The sequence below is a fragment of the Zea mays genome, chromosome 1 (genome assembly GCF_902167145.1).
Source record: "Zea mays cultivar B73 chromosome 1, Zm-B73-REFERENCE-NAM-5.0, whole genome shotgun sequence".
Taxonomy (NCBI): Eukaryota; Viridiplantae; Streptophyta; class Magnoliopsida; order Poales; family Poaceae; genus Zea; species Zea mays.
The window spans coordinates 272,031,106-272,053,700 of NC_050096.1; the positions used below are offsets into that span (position 1 = coordinate 272,031,106).

Consider the following 22,595-nt stretch of genomic DNA (forward strand, 5'->3'; position numbering starts at 1 on the left):
AAAATACATTTTTCCAAGGGATTTATATTTTTTTAAGGAAAAATAAACTAATTTCCATTGAGAAAATGAAAATCCCGTGGGAAATTGGGGTTTCCAAATTAGCCCTAAGAGACAATTTTACAATTATATTCTACTCTCTCCCCCCCCCCCTCCGATGGGGTGGGGTCGAGGACACCTGGTCATAAAATTATCATCACACAAAAAATGGATTCTCTAGTCAAGTTCTTGTGGAGAAAGAAAACCAGTGCATCAGTCACAGAATCAAACTCAAGCTTTCATCGGAGGGCGCAATTTGAACACGTATATGTATGTAGTGGCTACCAAATAAAACTATGCCAAACGAAGCTTTCTTGGAGAGCTGGCTTGACAAATAAGCTTAGATGAGTCCCGTCTAATAATCAACCATCTATGACTATGAGGTTAGTCCAAAGTACAAATCTCCTTTTCTTGTACCCCAGCCCCCAGGGCAAGCCCACCACCAAGGCACTAACCTTCCATAGATCCACGTGGCATCCAGCTATAGGCTTGCACAGCCCCCAAGAGCAAAGAGTCAGAGGGGAGATTCCCATGAGCCGAGCCCAACTGAAGAGCATTTCCAACTTTTTTGCATTTTAGCCCTTTTGGGTTTTTTTGCACAATTATGTTCATTGTAGTTTCATTTTAAAAGATGGAGCCTAACCTTGGCGTCGTCATCATTAGCGCCGAGGTAACACATAGTGGCGCCGACATAATTGGCGCCAACTTTTCCTACGTGGCAGCCGATATGGCAAGTCTCAGGGGGTCGGCGCCAAGATCTATGGCGCCGACCCTCTGAGACTTGTCACATCGTCTGCCACGTAGGAAAAGTTGACGCCAATGGTACTGGCGTCGTTGTGCGTTACCTCGGCGCAAATGATGATGACGCCGAAGTTGTGGTACATTTTTTGAAATGAAACTGCAAAGGACATAGTTGTGCAAAAAAAAACCCGAAAAAGGCTAAAATCCAAAAAAGTTGGGAGAGCATTTCCAACTGAGGTGCTGTAATCTGCTGGCAAGTAGACTAGATCCTACTTAGATCAAAATAAATTATTTGTAAGTGGAGCAGCACGATGGCATTATCCCTAATACGCCTCCGGCCATCTATCTATCCGTCTTCAGCAGATCCTTTATTCTTAAACTTCTTTCTGTAAACATAGGGTCCGTTGAAGACAGCCTTAGCTCACGAATCGTGCCGGCCAAAGCTCGAGACGCGTGTGCAGGTGCAGCCCAGGAAAAACGAACCCGGCTGCCCCTGTGTGGGGCCTGATTCCCTGATCGCTTCGGGGACCGGAGACCGAAAACTTTTTGTGGTAAACAGAATTAGCTGCTGGTATCAGCGAAGAGATTCGAGATTTCGAGGTTTGGCCGTTCACACGTATGAAAAGGATAGTCAAGATCAGCATTCCAATCTAGTAACTATCTGTTGTGTTGTGCCCCGGTGCCCATCTTTTCATGTCCCCACCCTCTATCACTTCTTTCCCACTTCCAATACTCATCTCTCTCTCTCTCTCTCTCTCTCTCTGACACATCACACATTCACACCCACTCAGGTCAAGGAGTTGCAAGCTTCCCCGATGTCTCTCCTCATACCTCATTCGAGCCTGCAAAAAAGCTATGGCAAGATACAATAAACACTGGGAAAAGAAACAAACAGCACAAAGGTGAAGAGGGAGAAGCCGTGATCTGGGACCCACGGGTCATGACGACGCTGAATTGAATTCTAATCCACCCATTCCCAGGATCAAGGTGTATCTGTACACGATCTTATTATTCACTGCCTGCCGCAGCCTTATGACTTTGGTTACATGCAGATTGGATGGGATCAAGGGACATATAATGCCTTGTAAGTATCATATAATCCATGGATTATATGTCCATCAATCCCATGCACCCTATAAAGCCCTTAAATAATCCTTTCTGGAAACAAAACTCACTGCCCGATTCTTCACATCGGACCGATATACAGAAGGGGAAGGGGGGGGGGGGGGGGGGGGGGGGGGGGGGGGGGGGGGGTGAAGATAAAAAAACCTCCAACTAAATTAAGGAGGACAAACAAACTGCTGCTATAATGTAGCCGGAAGAACCAATCACATAATTTACAGACAAAACCATCCGATCCCATGGCTGCGCTTCAAAAATCCAGCCACTCGAATGGTTTTCGGAGAGAATTCGGGGCAAGTTTGCTTCGAACTCAGATCCCCTTCACCGCTGACCCGAGGCTTCACGGTTAGTTACCTAGCCGCCGATGAGCTGCTGCTCCACCGGTTAATCTGTACCCAATGCGTGTTAGCCATCTTCCACGAAAATTCTGCCGATGAACTCTTGAAACCTCCTCGAGTAGAGCTTGGGTTCCACGGCAGAGATCGAGTTGGGGTCTGTCTGCAATGACTTGTAACTATGCTCGAGCCGCTTTTTGACGCTGTAATCCTGAAGGATGTCAATTATCCCGAAAAAGAGAATCACGTCGTGCACTTCGCCGGTCTGGTTTGGGAATACGAACCCGCTCCTTCTGGATGCTTGCTCTGCCCGGCCTGGCATGTGTGCGCCCAGTCTAATCAAAGATTTCCTGAAAAACAAGATGTTGCCAGGGGACATTAGAGAACAAGCTAAACTATATTATTTCGAGGTCTGGAGCATTGGATGTTTTTAACTAGAAGAGGCAAATATCATTCTCTGATACACATAAGCGAACAACTAGGGCCCTGTTTGGAAGCACCAAATTTCTAAGAAACTGGTTTATAGAAATTGAGGTGGTTCCAAACATACTAGTTTATGACTTAGTTTATAGATATTAGATTCTCAGTTTATTAAAAAACTAAACTGTGACGATTATAAAATGGTAGGTGAAGTGAATGGACTATCCAATTTCTAAGATCACATAAAGCAAAGTGATATGCCGGTAACAGCAGTGATGATATGCAAATGTGATACATAAAAATTGCAACAGAGCATAGATCCCTAGATAAAATGCTGTAACATACCGGCTGCAATCAGGTACCATATCAAAAGCATCATCTGAGAAGCAAAGCTCTGTTGTGCCACCACCTTGAAATGATTCACTCTTGATTAAACGCTCTGATTAAGGATCAACACAACGATTATAACAGGTATCTGACCCTGTCAAGGTCCAGATCAAACAAGCCATGACTTACTTGGAGAAGCAGTAAAAGTAGAGGATCCCATCTTTGAGGCAGAGATGTCATCACAAAAGTGAATTCCTATCAAGAAACTGTAATCCATAATCCCTTCTGATTCCAAGAAATCGCAGTCTCGTCTCAATTGTCTGCACAGTTAACTCTGTAGGAATTAGCTTCCAGTGAAAGTATCATTGATGCGCTATAAGTTTTAGAAGGACTTACTCATGGAGATCGGTGTACCAAGATTTCTGCAACCGGAAGACAAAATTGAGGTCCAAGTCCTTGAGTGTAGTTGTCTCATCAATCTCATCTTCAAACTTGTCTGCTGTTCGTCCATATGATGAACCTTTCAAATCAAAACGGCGATGAATCTGGTATTCAGAACAGAACAGATTACCCATGACAATGAATCGGACCTAGAAAAAAAGAAGTGTTAGAACTATGGCTGTTGTGAAAATTTGCGCTAAAAGAAAATTGTTTTAGATATCACACCTTCTGTCCATTATGGCGCTTCACACAGTGTACACCATAGAACCTCGTGATTAATGAGTTCTTGTATCGATCGACATGTTTGCAGTAGCTATTTAACATCTTAAGTAGCAGCTACAGCAACGAAATAGCAGGAAATTAGCCCCTCCGCAAAAGCAGGAGAAACAGGTTTCTTCTTGGCAACTAATTGTACTTGGTACTTTAGTAGCACTTTTTTAACATGTGTAGAACGACACATAACTAGGCATGGCAACATGGAGCTCGACAAGAAAAAAAACCATCTCCTCAATCTAATACCAATTCCACAATCCAATTTTAATAGAGAAAATGAAATTAAGTAACTAGCTACAATTCTAAGTACTTCAAAGTATGTATACAATTTCGTGCAGATAATTAGCATGTTCACATCAATGGAAAACAGAAACGCTACCTTGACTTCTGATTTCTTCACTGTCTTAATCATGAATTGGTCGTCTTGGGTAAGGTAAAAGAAGCTCCCGCTTTTCCCAGGCGAAGACAGCTCCCTCAGAGGATCATTGCCACAGATCGAAAGCATGTAATCCCCTGTATCCACAGCAAACAACTTCCTCAAATGCCTGCAATGCAGAATACGACACCAGAGTTAATTAATAGAGAAGATGTGCAGACGGCAGCACACACAGATGAAATGGTAGATCAGGAGTCGAAGACAAAAAACCTGAACACCATGGGGCAGTAGTCCTTCCAGCAGAAGTACCCAGTTGAATGCGGCAGTGTGGCCTTCGAACCCTCTGGTGGGAACTCTGTCCAGGACAAAGCATTTTCCCTTGGATCAAAATCTCCCTGTTCCAGTTCTCGCATCGGCACAGCCGAAGACTTCCCCACGGAATGCCTGCAGGATGCAGAACCATAATAAAACCTCCATTTGCACATCCTCTCCAAAAACCAGACCACATTGTGAGAACACGGAGCTACCAAAACCTCACATGATGCCTAATTGCAGCTGCAGCATAAGCTCGTAATTCTTGTGTCGCTTGGATATGGTCCGCCCGGGTCGTTTACTCTGCGGCGTGGTTGCCACCGCCGACGCCCAGCGTGGGACTCCGCTGGCTGATCGCATGTAAGTTGCTCCACCCGCGATAGCCGCGGCTTCCTTGAAGAGCATAGGCATAGACGCCTCGAGCGCGTCGACGATGTCGCAGGTAATGTCTCCAGCCTCGCCCTCCGACTCCCATATGCAGATCCGCGGGGTCGCCTTGTCCCCCACGCCCTCCACAGAAGACCTCCTACTCACAGCAACAGCACCAGGAGGCGCGAAGAAAGTGGCGCTCATGGCCGGCAGGTCTACCGAGCTCCCAGGCCAGGAGCCGCCGGTGGGCCACGTGAAGACCCCTGACCCTTTGGGCACGCCGTTCTCCCAGACGCCGTCGTAGCGGCTGCCATTGGCACAGATAAGCGCGCCGCGGCCGGAGAGCACCCCGGCGCGCCACTCCCCGATGTACTGGTTGCCGTTGGCCCAGACGTACCGGCCGTGGCCGTCCTGGAGGTTGCGGCGCCACTGGCCCTCGTAGCAGTCCCCGTTGGCGTAGGTCTTGTTGCCCAGGCCGTGGCGACGGTCCGCCACCCACGCGCCGCGGTAGGTGGCGCCGTCTGGGCCGACGAACACGCCCTGCCCGTCGATGCGGCCCCTGCGGAACTGCCCCTCGAACGTGGCGCCCGACGGCCACGAGAAGCGGCCCTTCCCGGACGCCTTGCCCCGCCGCCAGTTCCCCTCGTACATGCAGCCGTCGGCCCACACGTACCTGCCCTTCCCGTGCGGCGAGCCGCCGCGGTAGACGTCCCCGTTGAGCAGCGTCTTCTCCACCACCGCCGTCTCCTCGCCGCCAGCAGCGCTGCTGGCGGCGGTCATCGCCGGTGCCACCCGCCTCATCCCCCACGCGCACTCTCGCACTCAAGCCCGCGGCGTTGCAGTTGCAGACCGGAAGCTGCTAGGACTTGCGATTTGGTGGGACTCGGGATTTATGTTGCACTACCTCCTCTCCCTCTTCTCCCGAGCTTTGATCTGGGCTAGAGCGGTGCCAGTACTGGGCTACTACTACCAGTGCAGTGGCCACTAGTGTGCCAGGTGAAGTGGGTGGAGGAGGGAAGAGGATTATACAATGGAAGAGGAGCGAGAGGCCGAGGCCCGAGGGGGGTGGCTTTTACCTAGCTGTCCCAACAACATCTCGCTAAGATCAGCGCGGCTCCTCTGGCGTGCAACGAGCGGCTCGCCACGCGGAGTCGCGGATCTCCTGCGGCCAGTTCACATTTGGTGGTGGGGCCACGGGGGCACGAGTCACGAGTGGACCCGTCGTCGTCCGCGACGGTTTGGGGCAAAACCGGATTTTATGGTTGGGTTTCTTTATTTGGATATATGCATGGGCGTTTTATTTTTTTGGAGGGGAGGGGATGGTCATCGTCTCATCGAGACATGGACTGGTTGGGTTTGAGTCGAGACTGCGGAACAGTTCGAGACAGGCCACAACTCATTACCCCACCACGCTGCCGCCAGGGGCACTCTCCGCCCCTGTCAGAAAACGAAGGGACTCAAGCAAATGATGCGTATCCTTTTCATTCAATGATGGTGTGTATTTATACATAGTGAAATGACAGAAAACTTGTCCATTCGCTAAGGACGGTTTCCTCGTCGTAGGAGAGAGGGAGAGGGGTGCCTGTTCGGGAACATGATTTACATAAAGGAATATTATTAACACTAATCTTATTAACTAATGACCGTCGATCTTGTTAATCTCCACCTTTGATATTAAGTGTGTTTCCTCCTCCGGATTGCTGACGTGGACGAAATCATTTTTTCCTTAATACTCCCCCTTGATTGAGTCCATCAAATGAAAATCCTGCATTTAAAATTTCTACTATACCTCATATCACCTTACAAAAACCCTGTGGGAAAATTAAGAGTGATATGGTATACGCTTGTATTAATATTGTCTCATTAAAAACTTTATATGATAAAAACTCTTTGTGAGAGAAAAACCGCATAAAGAAAAGAGTGCAATATGATGTGAACTTGTTATGTATCGGTGAGAGTTACTCCCCCTGAATTTTGCAGATCTCTAAGTCTTCTCATACCTATACCTTCAACATATTTTGAAAATGTGGAGTACGGTAGGGACTTAATGAATAAATCTGCGAGATTGTCGCATGATTTAGTCTGCAATATATTTATTTCTCCATCCTTTTGTAATTCATGAGGGAAAAATAATTTTGGAGCTATATGCTTAGTGATATTGCTCTTAATATAACCAATTTCCATCTGAATAACACAAGCTGCATTATCTTCATAGATAATGGTAGGTGATTCTATAGAACCTATACCACAAGATTGTAGTATATGATTAATCATTCTACGAAGTCATACACATTCTTTGGAAGCTTCATATAAAGCAATTATTTCAGAATGATTTGTGGAAGTGGCTACCAAAGTTTGTTTGGTTGATTTCCAAGAGATAGTTGTTCCACCATATAAATAAACAAAGCCTGTTTGAGATCTGACATTATGAGGATCTGAAAGATAGCCAGCATCTGTATATCCAATTAAAGTCGAGTCTTGGCCTCTTTCGTAGAAAAGACCAAAATCTCTTGTACCATTGAGATATCTAAGGATATGTTTTACTCCTGTCCAATGACGTTTAGTAGGAGCAGCACTGTATCTTGCAAGTAGATTCACTGCAAATGCAATGTCCGGCCGGGTACTATTTGCTAAATACATAAGCGCACCAATTGCACTTAGATATGGGTAATTTGAACCCAAAATCTCTTCTTTCTCCTCTCTAGGTCGGAATGGGTCTTTCTCCATGTCAAGAGATCTCACAACCATAGGAGTTTTGGAGGGATATGAATTATCCATATTAAACTTCTCCAATATTTTTTGGACATAGGCTTCTTGATATACGAATATGCCACAGGGCAAATGCTCAAGTTGTAAACCTAAGCAAAATTTGGTTTTACCCAAATCTTTCATTTCAAATTCCGTCTTTAGATGATGACGTGCTTCATTTATATCAATATCACTTCCAATGATGTTAAGATCATCAACATATACTGATATGATGCAAAAACCTGATGTGGATTTCTTAATGGAAACACATAGACAACCATCATTATTAGTGTATCCCTTTTTGGAAAGGAAAATACTTAAGCGTTTGTACCACACACGCCCTAATTGTTTTAAGCCATACAATGACTTTTACAATTTTACACAATACATGTTACGATTTGCCTTTGGATCCGGTACATTTATTCCATTCGGAACCTTCATGTATATATTTGAATCTAATGACCCATATATGTATGCGGTCACGACGTCCATCAACTGCATAGATAGATGATTTTGTACTGCTAGAGATATTAAATATCGGAAAGTGATGCCACTCATCACTGGGGAATAGGTTTCTGTATAATCTATTCTAGGTTTTTGCGAAAAACCTTGTGCTACTAGCCTTGCTTTGTATCTCACCACTTCATTTTTCTCATTTCGTTTTCGAATGAAGAACCATTTGTATCCAACAGGGAAGACACCACGATGTGTTGACATGACTTTCGAGAATACTTTTCTTTTATAAAGCGAGGCAATTTCTGTTTGTATTGCTTCTTTCCACTGATTCCAGTCCGAGCGCTTTTTGCACTCAACCATGGATTTTGGATCTGGATCATTTTTAATATCAGCAATTTGTTCAGAAAAATATATGTCGACAATAGTAGACTTTCTATCATATGATTTTCCAGTTTCGATGTAGTTTGTGGCAAGTTCATTTATTTTCAAAGATTCATCAAGATTTCCCTTATCAATGATCCTTGTGTTTTCCGATGGCCCTTGTTCATTACTATGTGCACTTGAAGAGGGCTGTGGATTTATTCCACTTTTACTAATTTTAGATTGATGTGCATTTACTATCTTTCTCTGTTTTTCAACAGATTGATTTTGCTTCGTAGCCATGTCTCTCCCCCTCTTGCCTGTATTAGGGGTTGAGGTGGTTTTCTTTGGTACCTCCACTCGGGCAGTAGCATTTCTTGCAGGAATTAAAGATTTAATAACTCCTTTATAATCAGTAAATGCATCTGGCAGTTGATTTGCAAAATTTTGCAAACCAATTATCTTTTAACTTGAAGTTCAGTTTCATTTGTACGTGGATCTGAGGAAGAGATTCTATTTGTATCCCAATTTATTTCGCGGCATTCTTTTTGGTACACTAATTCTCCCCCCTAATGTCGGGAAATGTTCCTCATTAAATATTGAATCAGCAAACCGGGCTGTAAATAGATCCCCTGTTAGAGGTTCTAAGTATTTAATAATCGGCGGAGATTGATAACCCACATAAATCCCTATTTTTCTGTGGGGCCCCATAGCTGTTTGCTGTGGTGGTGAGATCGGTATGTATACTTGTCGGGGACCATAATTAGGGGTACCCTCAAGGCTCCTAAATCTCAGTTGATAACCCCCATCAGCACGAAGCTGCAAAGGCCTGATGGGTGCGATTAAGTCAAGGATCGGTCCATTCAAGGGACGCGATCACGCCTCGCCCGAGCCCAGCCTCGGGCAAGGGCAGCCGACCCCGGAGGAACTACGTCTCGCCTGAGGCCCCCCTCCATCAATGGACACACCTTCGGCTCGCCCGAGGCCCAGTCTTCACCAAGAAGCAACCTTTGCCAAATCGCCACGCCAACCGACCAAATCGCAGGGGCATTTAATGCAAAGGTGGCCTGACACCTTTATCCTGATGCACGCCCCCCAGTCGACAGAGCCGAAGTGATCGCAGTCACTTCGCCGCTCCACTGACCGGTCTGACAAGAGGACAGCGCCGCCTGCGCCGCTCCGACTGCTGTGCCACTCGGCAGAGTGAGGCTGACAGCAGTCAAGTCCGGCCTCAGGTGCCATAGGAAACTCCGCTTCGCCCGACCCCAGGACTTGGACTCGGGCTCAGCCCCGGAAGACGGCGAACTCCGCTTCGCCCGACCCCAGGGCTCGGACTCGGGCTCAGCCCCGGAAGACGCCGAACTCCGCTCCGCCCGACCCCAGGGCTCGGACTCGGGCTCAGCCCCGGAAGACGACGAACTCCGCTCCGCCCGACCCCAGGGCTCGGACTCGGGCTCAGCCCCGGAAGACGACAAACTCCGCCTCGCCCGACCCCAGGGCTCGGACTCAGGCTCGGCCCCGAAAGACGACGAACTCCGCTCCGCCCGACCCTAGGGCTCGGACTTGGGCTCAGCCCCGGAAGACGACGAACTCCGCCTCGCCCGACCCCAGGGCTCGGACTCGGGCTCAGCCCCGAAGGACGAAGAACTCCGCTTCGCCCGACCCCAGGGCTCGGACTCAGCCCTGGCATCAGCCGACGGTCTCCGCCTCGTCCGACCCGGGGGCTCGGACTCGACCTCGACCTTGGAAGACAGACTCGACCTCGACCTCGGAGGAGCCTCCACCTCGCCCAACCTAGGGCACAGACCGACCACGTCAACAGGAGGTGCCATCATTACCCTGCCCCAAGCTGACTCAGGCTACGGGGAACAAGATCGGTGTCCCATTTGGCTCGCTCCGCCAGACAAGTAATGATGGCGCCCCACACGCTCTATGACGACGGCGGCTCTCAGCCCCCTTACGGAAGCAAGAGGACGTCAGCAAGGACTCGACAGCCCCGACAGCTGTCCTTCCGCCAGGCTCCGGCGCTCCTCCGACGGCCACGACATCACACGAACCGGGTGCCAAAACCTCTCCGGCTGCCACGATGGCATATACTTAGGGCGCTAGCTCTCCTCCGCTAGACACGTTAGCACACTGCTACACCCCCCATTGTACACCTGGATCCTTTCCTTGCGCCTATAAAAGGAAGGACCAGTGCCCTCTTACGAGGGTTGGCCGCACGGAGAAGGACGGGACAACGCTCGCGTGAGGCCGCTCGCTCCCTCCCGCGTGGATGCTTGTAACCCCCTACTGCAAGCGCACCCGACCAGGGCGTAGGACAAACACGAAGGCCACGGGATTCCACCTCTCACACCCGTCTCCGGCTGCTTTCCCCCTTCGCGCTCCGTCTCGCGCCGACCCATCTGGGCTGGGGCACGCGGCGATAATTTACTCGTCGGTCCAGGGACCCCCCGGGTTCAAAACGCCGACAGTTGGCGCGCCAGGTAGGGGCCTGCTGCGTGTTGACGAACAGCTTCCCGTCAAGCTCCAGATGGGCAGTCTCCAGCAACCTTTCCGGCCCGGGACGGTGCTCCGTTTCGAGAGTCTTGAGTTCATGTCCCTCGACGGCAGCTACGACATGATACTCCTTCCCCCGCCGCGCGACAGCGACAATGGCGGCCGACAGCCCGCCCGCCGGCGGCGAAATCGACGACGTCTTCCCCGCGTGGTGGAAGAACAACATTCGAGCTTGCCCCGTCCCCTCCCCCGCCAACGGAGGAGGAGGCGGGGCAACCAAGGCCAAGCAGGAGGCAGCACCTCGTCAGCTGTCGAGCGAGTCGACGGCGCCGGCGCCCCAACGGGGGGCACGTCGGGCATCGACCTCGCGTCTGAGACGAAGACGAGCGCCGTCTCCCCGCAACACGCCAGTCCCAAGCCAACGGACGACGCCAGCACGCTCGCGAAGGACTTGCTGGGCGTCACCCTCGTACCTGAGACGACGGTGCAGTCAGCCCCTGACGTGACTTCATCACCGCCCGTCGACCAAGAGGTACCAACCGGTTCCCATCTCACGCCTTTTGGATTCAGCCTCGACCCACCAAGCGACTTTGCTTTGGTGGACGCTCTCATAGAGGCGAGTCCCAACCCTCTGGGGTATCGTATGCGGTCACCCTGGGACCGGCTGACGGACGTCTCGACCTACGGGCCCTCAGGGTCCGAGGAAGATGACGAGCCCGACTTCTGTTGGGATTTCTCCGGACTTGGCAACCCCAGTGCCATGCGGGACTTTATGACCGTGTGCGACTACTGCCTTTCCGATTGTTCTGACGGTAGCCGCAGCCTCGGCGACGAGGACTGCGGCCCAAGTCGTGAATGTTTCCACGTCGATCTAGGGGGTCCCAACGAAGGCAACCATCTTGGTATGCCGGAGAACGGTGACCTCCCTAGGCCTGTGCCTCGCGTTGACATCCTACGGGAGCTAGCTGTGGTCCCCGTTCCGGCGGGGGTCATGACCCATAGCTCGAGCAAATCCGCGGGGTGCAGGCCAGGCTCGACGAGGGAGCAGGAACACTTGAGCCGATCCGCTGGGACATCGGGCAGGAATGGGCGGGCCAACCTTCGGCCGGAGAAGTGCGTCATCTACCCCAGGGTATCCAGCACCGCATCGTCGACGATGTCAGGGTAAGGCCACCACCGACTTCCAGTGGAGTCGGCCAGAACCTGGCTGCAGCAGCAATGCTTCTCCACGCGATGCCGGAGCCATCAACCACCGAGGGGCGGCGTATCCAGGGAGAGCTCGAGAATCTCCTGGAGGACGCCGCAGTCCGACGGGCCGAAAGCTCCACCTCCCGAAGGTAGGGGTACCCCTCGGAACATCGCGCCGCGACTTCCCGATTCATGCGGGAAGCCTCGTTCCACACCGGGCTCACGCGCAACACAGCGCCTGCGGCCCCGGGTCGCCTCGGCAACGAGCACCACCACCGCAACTGTCGGGCCCACCTCGACGAGAGGGTGCGCCGAGGCTACCACCCCAGGCGTGGGGGACGCTACGACAGCGAGGAGGATCGGAGTCCCTCGCCCGAACCACCCGGTCCGCAGGCTTCCAGCCGCACCATATGACGGGCGCCGTTCCCGACCCGGTTCCGAACCCCGACTACTATCGCAAAGTACTCGGGGGAGATGAGACCGGAACTGTGGCTCGCGGACTACCGGCTGGCCTGTCAACTGGGTGGAATGGACGACGACAACCTCATCATCCGCAACCTCCCCCTGTTCCTCTCCGATACCGCTCGGGCCTGGCTGGAGCACCTGCCTCCGCGGCAGATCTCCAACTGGGACGACCTGGTCCAGGCCTTCGCTGGCAACTTCCAGGGCACATATGTGCGCCCTGGAAACTCCTGGGATCTCCGAAGCTGCCGACAGCAGCCGGAAGAGTCTCTCCGGGACTACATCTGGCGATTCTCGAAGCAGCGCACCGAGCTGCCCAACATCACCGATTCAGATGTCATCGGCGCGTTCCTCGCCGGCACCACCTGCTGCGACCTGGTGAACAAGCTGGGTCGCAAGACCCCCACCAGGGCGAGCGAGCTGATGGACATCGCCACCAAGTTCGCCTCTGGCCAGGAGGCGGTTGAGGCTATCTTCCGGAAGGACAAGCAGCCCCACGGCCGCCCACCGGAAGATGTCCCTGATGCGTCTACTCAGCGCGGCGTCAAGAAGAAAGGCAAGAAGAAGTCGCAAGCGAAACGCGACGCCGCCGACGCGAACCTTGTCGCCGCTGCCGAGTACAAGAACCCTCAGAAACCTCCCGGAGGTGCCAACCTCTTCGACAAGATGCTCAAGGAGCCGTGCCCCTATCATCAGGGGCCCGTTAAGCACACCCTTGAGGAGTGCGCCATGCTTCGGCGCCACTTTCACAAGGCCGGACCACCCGCGGAGGGTGGCAGGGCTCGTGACGACGACAAGAAGGAAGATCACCAGGCAGGAGGGTTCCCCGAGGTCCGCGACTGCTTCATGATCTACGGTGTGCAAGTGGCGAATGTCTCGGCTCGGCACCGCAAGCAAGAGCGTCGGGAGGTCTGTTCGGTAAAGGTGGCGGCGCCAGTCTACCTAGACTGGTCCGACAAGCCCATCACCTTCGACCGAGACGACCACCCCGACCGCGTGCCGAGCCCGGGGAAATACCCGCTCGTTGTCGACCCCGTCATCGGCGACGTCAGGCTCACCAAGGTCCTCATGGACGGAGGCAGCAGCCTCAACATCATCTACGACGAGACCCTCGGGCTCCTGCGGGTCGATCTGTCCTCGGTCCGGGCAGGCGCTGCGCCTTTCCACGGGATCATCCCCAGGAAACGCGTCCAGCCCCTCGGGCAACTCGATCTACCCGTCTGCTTTGGGACGCCCTCCAACTTCCGAAGGGAGACCCTCACGTTCGAGGTGGTCGGGTTCCGAGGAACCTACCATGCCGTGCTGGGGAGACCATGCTACGCAAAGTTCATGGCCGTCCCCAACTACGCCTACCTCAAGCTCAAGATGTCGGGCCCCAACGGGGTCATCACCGTCGGCCCCACGTACCGACACGCGTACGAATGCGACGTGGAGTACGCCGAGGCCCTCGCCGAATCCGAGGCCCTCATCGCCGACCTAGAGAGCCTCTCTAAGGAGGCGCCAGACGTGAAGCGCCACGCCGGCAACTTCGAGCCGACAGAGATGGTTTAATCCGTCCCTCTCGACCCCAGCAGCGACGCCTCCAAGCAGATCCGGATCGGCTCCGAGCTCGATCCCGAATAGGAAGCAGTGCTCGTCGACTTTCTCCGTGCAAACGCCGACGTTTTCGCGTGGAGTCCCTCGTACATGCACGGCATACCGAGGGATGTCGCCGAGCACTCGCTGGATATCCGAGCTGGAGCCCGACCCGTGAAGCAGCCTCTGCGCCGATTCGACGAAGAAAAGCAGAGAGCCATAGGCGAGGAGATCCACAAGCTAACGGCGACACGGTTCATCAAAGAGGTATTTCATCCCAAATGGCTTGTCAACCCTGTTCTTGTGAGAAAGAAAGGAGGGAAATGGCGGATGTGTGTAGACTACACTGGTCTAAACAAAGCATGTCCGAAAGTTCCCTATCCTCTGCCTCGCATCGATCAAATCGTGGATTCCACTGCTGGGTGCGAAACCCTGTCTTTCCTCGATGCCTACTCAGGGTATCACCAGATTAGGATGAAAGAGTCCGACCAGCTCGCGACCTCTTTCATCACACCCTTCGGCATGTACTGCTATGTTACCATGCCGTTCGGCTTGAGGAATGCGGGTGCAACGTAACAACGGTGCATGAACAATGTGTTCGGCGAACACATTGGCCGGACGGTCGAGGCCTACGTCGATGACATCGTAGTCAAGACGAGGAAAGCCTCCGACCTCCTTTCCGACCTTGAAGTGACATTCTGATGTCTCAAGGCGAAAGGCGTGAAGCTCAATCCCGAAAAGTGTGTCTTCGAGGTTCCCCGAGGCATGCTCTTGGGGTTCATCGTCTCCGAGCGGGGCATCGAGGCCAACCCGGAGAAGATCGCGGCCATCACCAGCATGGGGCCCATCAAGGACTTGAAAGGCGTACAGAGAGTCACGGGATGCCTTGCGGCTCTGAGCCGCTTCATCTCGCGCCACGGTGAAAGAGGTCTGCCTCTGTACCGCCTCTTAAGGAAGGCCGAGTGCTTCACTTGGACCCCTGAGGCCGAGGAAGCCCTCGGGAACCTGAAGGCGCTCCTTACAAACGCGCCCATCTTGGTGCCCCCCGCTGCCGGAGAAGCCCTCTTGATCTACATCGCCGCGACCACTCAGGTGGTTAGCGCCGCGATTGTGGTTGAGATACGAGAAGAGGGGCATGCATTGCCCGTCCAGAGGCCAGTCTACTTCATCAGCAAGGTACTGTCCGAGACCAAGATCCGCTACCCACAAATTCAGAAGCTGCTGTACGCGGTGATCCTGACGCGGCGGAAGTTGCGACACTACTTCGAGTCTCAACCGGTAACTGTGGTGTCATCCTTCCCCCTGGGGGAGATCATCCAGTGACGCGAGGCCTCGGGTAGAATTGCAAAGTGGGCGGAGGAAATCATGGGCGAGACGATCTCGTTCGCCCCTCGGAAGTCCATCAAGTCCCAGGTGTTTGCGGACTTCGTGGCTGAATGGGTCGACACCCAGCTCCCAACAGCTCTGATCCAACCGGAACTCTGGACCATGTTCTTCGACGGGTCGCTGATGAAGACAGGTGCAGGCGCAGGCCTGCTCTTCATCTCGCCCCTCGGGAAGCACCTATGCTACGTGCCGCGCCTCCACTTCCCGGCGTCCAACAATGTGGCTGAGTACGAGGCTCTGGTCAACGGTTTGTGCATCGCCATCGAACTAGGGGTCCGACGCCTCGACGCTCGTGGTGACTCGCAGCTCGTCATCGACCAAGTCATGAAGAACTCCCACTGCCGCGACCCGAAGATGGAAGCATACTGCGATGAGGTTCGACGCCTGGAAGACAAGTTCTACGAGCTCGAGCTCAACCACATCGCCCGACGCTACAACGAGACTGCGGACGAGCTGGCTAAAATAGCCTCGGGGCGAACAACGGTTCCCCCGGACGTCTTCTCCCGAGACCTGCATCAACCCTCTGTCAAGACCGACGACACGCTCGAGCCCGAGAAGGCCTCGGCCCAGCCCGAGGCACCCTCGGCTCAGTCCAAGGTACCCTCGGCTCGGCCTGAGCTACCCTCGGCCCCCGAGGGTGAGGCACTGCGCGTCGAGGAGGAGCGAAGCGGGGTCACGCCCAATCGAAACTGGCATACCCCGTACCTGCAATATCTCCACCGAGGAGAGCTACCCCTCGACCGAGCCGAAGCTCGGCGGTTGGCGCGGCGCGCCAAGTCGTTCGTCTTGCTGGGAGACGGGAAGGAGCTCTACCACCGCAGCCCCTCGGGCATCCTCCAGCGATGCATTTCCATCGCCGAAGGTCAGGAGCTCCTACAAGAGATACACTCGGGGGCTTGCGGCCATCACGCAACACCTCGAACCCTTGTTGGAAACGCCTTCCGACAAGGTTTCTACTGGCCGACGGCGGTGGCCGACGCCACTAGAATTGTCCGCACCTGCGAAGGGTGTCAGTTCTACGCAAGGCAGACCCACCTGCCTGCTCAGGCCCCGCAGACAATACCCATCACCTGGTCGTTTGCTGTGTGGGGTCTGGACCTAGTCGGTCCCTTGCAGAAGGCACCCGGGGGCTACACGCACCTGCTGGTCGCCATCGACAAATTCTCCAAGTGGATCGAGGTCCGACCCCTAAACAGCATCAGGTCCGAACAGGCAGTGGCGTTCTTCACCAACATCATCCATCGCTTTAGGGTCCCGAACTCCATCATCACCGACAACGGCACCCAGTTCACCGGCAGAAAGTTCCTGGACTTCTGTGAGGATCACCACATCCGGGTGGTCTGGGCCGCCGTGGCCCACCCCATGACGAATGGGCAGGTAGAACGTGCCAACGACATGATTCTACAAGGACTCAAGCCTCGGATCTACAACGACCTCAACAAATTCGGCAAGCGGTGGATGAAGGAACTCCCCTCGGTGATCTGGAGTCTGAGGACAACACCGAGCCGAGCCACGGGCTTCACACCGTTCTTTCTAGTCTATGGGGCCGAGGCCATCTTGCCCACAGACTTAGAATACGGTTCCCCGAGGACGAGGGCCTACGCCGACCAAAGCAATCAAGCTAGTCGAGAAGACTCACTTGACCAGCTGGAAGAGGCTCGGGACATGGCCTTACTACACTCGGCGCGGTACCAGCAGTCCCTGCGATGCTACCACGCCCGTGGGGTTCGGTCCCGAGACCTCCAGGTGGGCGACCTGGTGCTTCGGCTGCGACAAGACGCTCGAGGGCGGCACAAGCTCACGCCTCCCTGGGAAGGGCCATTCGTCATCGCCAAAGTTCTGAAGCCCGGAACGTACAAGCTAGCCAACAGTCAAGGCGAGGTCTACAGCAACGCTTGGAACATCCAACAGCTACGTCGCTTCTACCCTTAAGATGCTTTCAAGTTGTTCGTATGCCTCGTTCCCACGCAAAGTTTAGTCATCAAGGAAGGGTCAGCCTTGCCTCGGCAAAGCCCGACCCTCCCTCGGGGGCTAAAAGGGGGGAACCCCCTCTGTGCCAAAATTTTCCTCGGAAAAAGATCTTTTTCGCCAGAATGTCTTTCGTGCTTTTCGACTACTTCGAAAGTGGATCCTGAAAACGACGGAGTACACGTAAGCAGCCAAGGCTGACCGAGCCGAGGGACTCCTACGCCTCCGGGATACGGATACCTCACTCATCACCTTCTGCGATAAGTAACTCGCGCTCGGATAAGTGATTCCGTGGACCGAACAAGTCTTCGCGCTCGAAAGCTCCTCTGCCGGAACGATTTTTCGGGCCTTCTCGACTGTCGGTGACAGAACTCTATGGACGAGTAAGAGTGCGTGTAAGTGGCAAGGCCGACCGAGCCGAGGGATTCCTATGCCTCCGGGATACGGATACCTCACTCATCACCTTTCGTGAAAAGCAACTCTCGCTCGCACAAACAATTCTGTTACCGACAAACAAGTCCAGATACTCGAAACAAGGGGAAAAGAAACGCAGCTTTACAACACGACGATGGTATGTTTGGGCCTCGGCGTCCGCAGAAAACATACACACACTACAAGATAATCCAATCCTGCAGGCTCGGATCTTGACAGTTGAAGGGAGCAGCAGCACCCTCGGCGTCAACTACACCTTCGGCGAGCTCCGACCTAGCCTTGGACGGCGACGCGGTCGGAGGATCTCCACTCTAAAGGACGACATCAACACCACGCCCAGGCCATCGCCGCCAGGGTCTTCTCCAGGAATCCGGCTCGAGCAGACGGCTCGGCCGGCCACCCCGAGGCCTCGGCCGGCTGTCCCCCGAAGACATAAGCCCGGCCCGTGGCCTCGGCAACTCAACTCCGGCGTCGGTCCCGCCAGCGGACGACCCGGCCAGGCTCCGGCCGACCAAGTCTTCTTTTCGAAGCCAACTCTGCCTCTGTTCGAGCTGACACCGCTACCCCCGGCTTCGGCTCATCGAAGAGCGACCGAGGGGTTCCTTTAACTAAGCAAGAGAAGCCTCGGACAGCAAGGCCTACCGAGCCGAGGGACTCCTACTCCTCCGGGATACGGATACCTCACTCGTCACCTTCGCACGAGGCGACTCACGCTTGGTGAAGCGGTTCAGATAACCAACAGGCGAGTCTTAGTGCTCGAAAATGAGGAAAAAACATGGCTCCGCGCCGAAAATACATACATGTTCAGGCCCCGACAGCCACAATGAACAGAAGACCGACATTCAAGGTGCCATTACAAGCGGAACCCCGGTTCCACCTCCGCAGGTACAAACAACCCCACATGATTGGGGGGCCTGCGGAGCAACAGAAGGCCGACGGGTGGCTCACCGTCGCCCGCTCCGGCAGCAGCGACAACGACCCCCGCTCTGGGTGCCCGAACTGCAGCATCGATGGCCTCAGGGCGGACGCCGCTGCAACCTTGCCCTCGCCCACGCTGACGCTCGAGGGGCGAGGACAAGTACAAAGAGCCGGAGGCCCGGAGCGCGGATGGTGGCGGTGATCCCATCGGCGACGGGGACTTCTCGAGCCGCATCCACCTCGGCACCGACGACAGGAACCGTCAGCCCATCGGCAGATCCCCACTCGGATCCTTCCGGACGAGCGGGGCACCGACCTCCGCGCGGAGGCGCCGTACCGGTGCAAAGGCAGGATGACCCTAGAACACGAACGCCGCCCTAGCTACGCGCGACGTCTTGGGCGGTCCTCCCGTGCGCACGGCGCGACAACTGCCCTTGCGGCGGGAGGGGGCATCGGGAGCCAAGCCGGCGAGCCCAACATGCTGAAGCTGACGACGCCCGCCGTCGACCAGCCCCGCGTTGTCGAAGTCCGCCCCTCTCGCAGGGCCAGTGAGCGCCCTCTCCCTTGAATGCTGAAGGAGAGGCTGACCCACGAACCCGCGCGGGAGGTAGAGCTCTGGCTCAGCCCGGCCTCCACCCTAGCAAGGATGATGAACATCCTTGAAGCTGAGGGTGGGACCAAGATCGCAGCCCGACTTGCTTCTCCCCACCCAGGGGCTGGTGGTCACCGTCTTGGGTGACCGCCGGCGAGGGGGTGCAGCCGGGCTGCCTGATGAAAATCCTTGAAGCCGAACGATGGCTGAAAGGTACCAACTTCCACGAAGTTGCGTTCCTCCAACGGCAAGTCGAGAGGATTGCGGGTGTTCCCCATCCGGGGGCTCAGAAGGTGGAAAGACACGATGCATAAGGGAGCGCGAAGACATGGTCGCCTTCCAAGGGGGTCACCCTCCTTTTAAAGGCGACTCTCCCTACTTGCGTCCCCAGCCGTCGTGGGCTGAGTCTTCTCCAACACGCTCCAAGATCCTCCCCCTACGGCGCGGGGGCTGGGTCCCACGCGTCATGCAAGCTGGCCCAGAGCAGAAGAAGCCAAACCACCGCGCGCGGTGCATGCAACCGCCCAACGATTACGAGCATTCCTCCACTTTTGCCCAGACCAGCGGGTGAAAGGGCGGGCAGCCATGCAGGCGGCATGCAACCGCGCCAAGTGGGCGCACCCCTCCGACTTCCAACGCACCCAGCATGGAGGCCCAGGCCCACGCGCCATGCAACCGGCGCGTCGGTTGCTACGTGCAAGCAACTGCACCGCCACTCGCACCACTACCACGCCTCCTCGACTACGGAACCAGTACCGCGACTCGAGGCAACCCTGCGTATGACCCAGCAGTGCCAGCCAGGCGCGACGGTCAATACGACCAAAAATGGGCCGACGGTAATGGCGGTGGCAGGCGGGCAGGAGCAGCGGTCACGTCGTCAGCCAAGCTCACGTCCCATCCAGGGGCAGCGAGAGAACCCTCTCTCACGGCGTGAAGACGGCGCGCCCGTGTTCTGTTCCTCGAACGGCTCGCGCACGCACAACGGCCGCCCCGCGAACCACTCGCCCCGTCGCATTAACTCCGCGGCGGGACAGGCGGCGCCTCTGGCAGGAGAAGCGAGCGACGCTTCGCCTTCGCCATAATGACCGCGTCAAAAAAGGTACGCCACGTCATTCGATTTTGTATCCTTTTCCTTTTCCTCTTTCTCTCTCTTACAACAGGGACCGGGAAAGGGGGATACCCCGAAAAGGATCCTTCTCCGTGAAGGAAACAGGCCCCGAGCCTCCCTACTGATCAGAGGTTCAAAGGCTGGCCCCTCGGAGGGGTTCAACAGCCGCCTCAGAGCGCTTGGGTTCCGCGCCCACTACTGGTCAGAGGTTCGAAGGCCAGCCCCTCGGAAGGGTTCAACAGCCGCCTCAGGCCACTCGGGCTCCGCGCCCACTACTGATCAGGGGTTCGTAGGCTGGCCCTCGAAGGGTTCACAGCCGCCTCAAACACAGAGCGAGGGATGACCCTGGGTACGTTCGATACATAACCAAGGCTCGGGCTACGCTCCCGAGGTACCCTAGGACATTTCCGAGACCAGCGGGAACGATCTTGTAATGGAATCCCATCAGAGGGAGGCATCGAGCCCTCGGAACAAAATGCAACCGAGAAAGGCTGGTCCCCTTGCAAAAAAGTGCGACAAAAGCCTCCAAGCGAGTATTAACACTCCCTTCGAGGCTCGGGGGCTACTGTCGGGAACCATAATTAGGGGTACCCTCAAGGCTCCTAAATCTCAGCTGGTAACCCCCATCAGCACGAAGCTGTAAAGGCCTGATGGGTGCGATTAAGTCAAGGATCGGTCCATTCAAGGGGCGCGATCACGCCTCGCCCGAGCCCAGCCTCGGGCAAGGGCAGCCGACCCCGGAGGAACTACGTCTCGCCCGAGGCCCCCTCCATCAACGGACACACCTTCGGCTCGCCCAAGGCCCAGTCTTCACCAAGAAGCAACCTTTGCCAAATCGCCACGCCAACCGACCAAATCGCAGGGGCATTTAATGCAAAGGTGGCCTGACACCTTTATCCTGACGCACGCTCCCCAGTCGACAGAGCCAAAGTGACCGCAGTCACTTCGCCGCTCCACTGACCGGTTTGATAAGAGGACAGCGCCGCCTGCGCCGCTCGGACTGCTGTGCCACTCGGCAGAGTGAGGCTGACAGCAGCCAAGTCCGGCCTCAGACGCCATAGGAAACTCCGCTTCGCCCGACCCCAGGACTTGGGCTCAGCCCCGGAATACGGCGAACTCCGCTCCGCCCGACCCTAGGGCTCGGACTCGGGCTCAGCCCCGGAAGACGACGAACTCCGCTCCGCCTGACCCCAGGGCTCGGACTCGGGCTCAGCCCCGGAAGACGACGAACTCCGCCTCGCCCGACCCCAGGGCTCGGACTCGGGCTCAGCCACGAAGGACGACAAACTCCGCTTCGCCCGACCCCAGGGCTCGGACTCAGCCCTGGCATCAGCCGACGGTCTCCACCTCGTCCAACCCGGAGGCTCAGACTCGACCTCGATCTTGGAAGACAGACTCGACCTCGACCTCGGAGAAGCCTCCACCTCGCCCAACCTAGGGCACGGACCGACCACGTCAACAGGAGGCGCCATCATTACCCTGCCCCAAGCTGACTCAGGCTACGGGGAACAAGACCGGCGTCCCATCTGGCTCGCTCCGCCAGACAAGTAATGATGGCGCCCCGCACGCTCTATGACGACGGCGGCTCTCAGCCCCCTTACGGAAGCAAGAGGACGTCAGCAAGGACTCGACAGCCCCGACAGCTGTCATTCCGCCAGGCTCCGGCGCTCCTCCGACGGCCACGACATCACACGAACCGGGTGCCAAAACCTCTCCGGCTGCCACGATGGCATGTACTTAGGGCGCTAGCTCTCCTCCGCTAGACACGTTAGCACACTGCTACACCCCTCATTGTACACCTAGATCCTTTCCTTGCGCCTATAAAAGGAAGGACCAGGGCCCTCTTACGAGGGCTGGCCGCGCGGAGAAGGACGGGACGGCGCTCGCGTGAGGCCGCTCGCTCCCTCCCGCGTGGACGCTTGTAACCCCCTACTGCAAGCGCACCCGACCAGGGCGCGGGACAAATACGAAGGCCGCGGGATTCCACCTCTCACGCCCGTCTCCCTCCGGCTGCTTCCCCCCTTCGCGCTCCGTCTCGCGCCGACCCATCTGGGCTGGGGCACGCGACGATAATTTACTCGTCGGTCTAGGGACCCCCCGGGTTTAAAACGCCGACAATACTGCACAAACGAATTTACGCAGGTGGGAAAT

At 55.3% G+C, this 22,595-nt stretch overlaps 1 protein-coding gene across 2 annotated transcripts; it reads right to left on the bottom strand.

Annotated features, from left to right (window-relative positions):
- Positions 1-1,731: 1,731 nt before the first annotated feature.
- On the bottom strand, positions 1,732-5,981 carry LOC103643872 (phosphatidylinositol 4-phosphate 5-kinase 2). 2 transcript variants are annotated; one of them, XM_008667053.4, is made up of 8 exons: positions 4,610-5,981; positions 4,342-4,515; positions 4,075-4,240; positions 3,648-3,758; positions 3,378-3,571; positions 3,171-3,301; positions 3,000-3,063; positions 1,732-2,584 (listed from the first exon to the last, which is right to left on the bottom strand). In XM_008667053.4, the coding sequence occupies exons 1-8, from the start codon at positions 5,551-5,553 to the stop codon at positions 2,305-2,307; spliced, it is 2,064 nt and encodes a 687-aa protein (XP_008665275.1). In that variant the 5' UTR covers positions 5,554-5,981; the 3' UTR covers positions 1,732-2,304. The 2 variants fall into 2 exon arrangements, with proteins under 2 accessions (XP_008665275.1, XP_008665274.1); XM_008667052.4 differs by having other exon boundaries at positions 3,000-3,093.
- Positions 5,982-22,595: the final 16,614 nt, after the last annotated feature.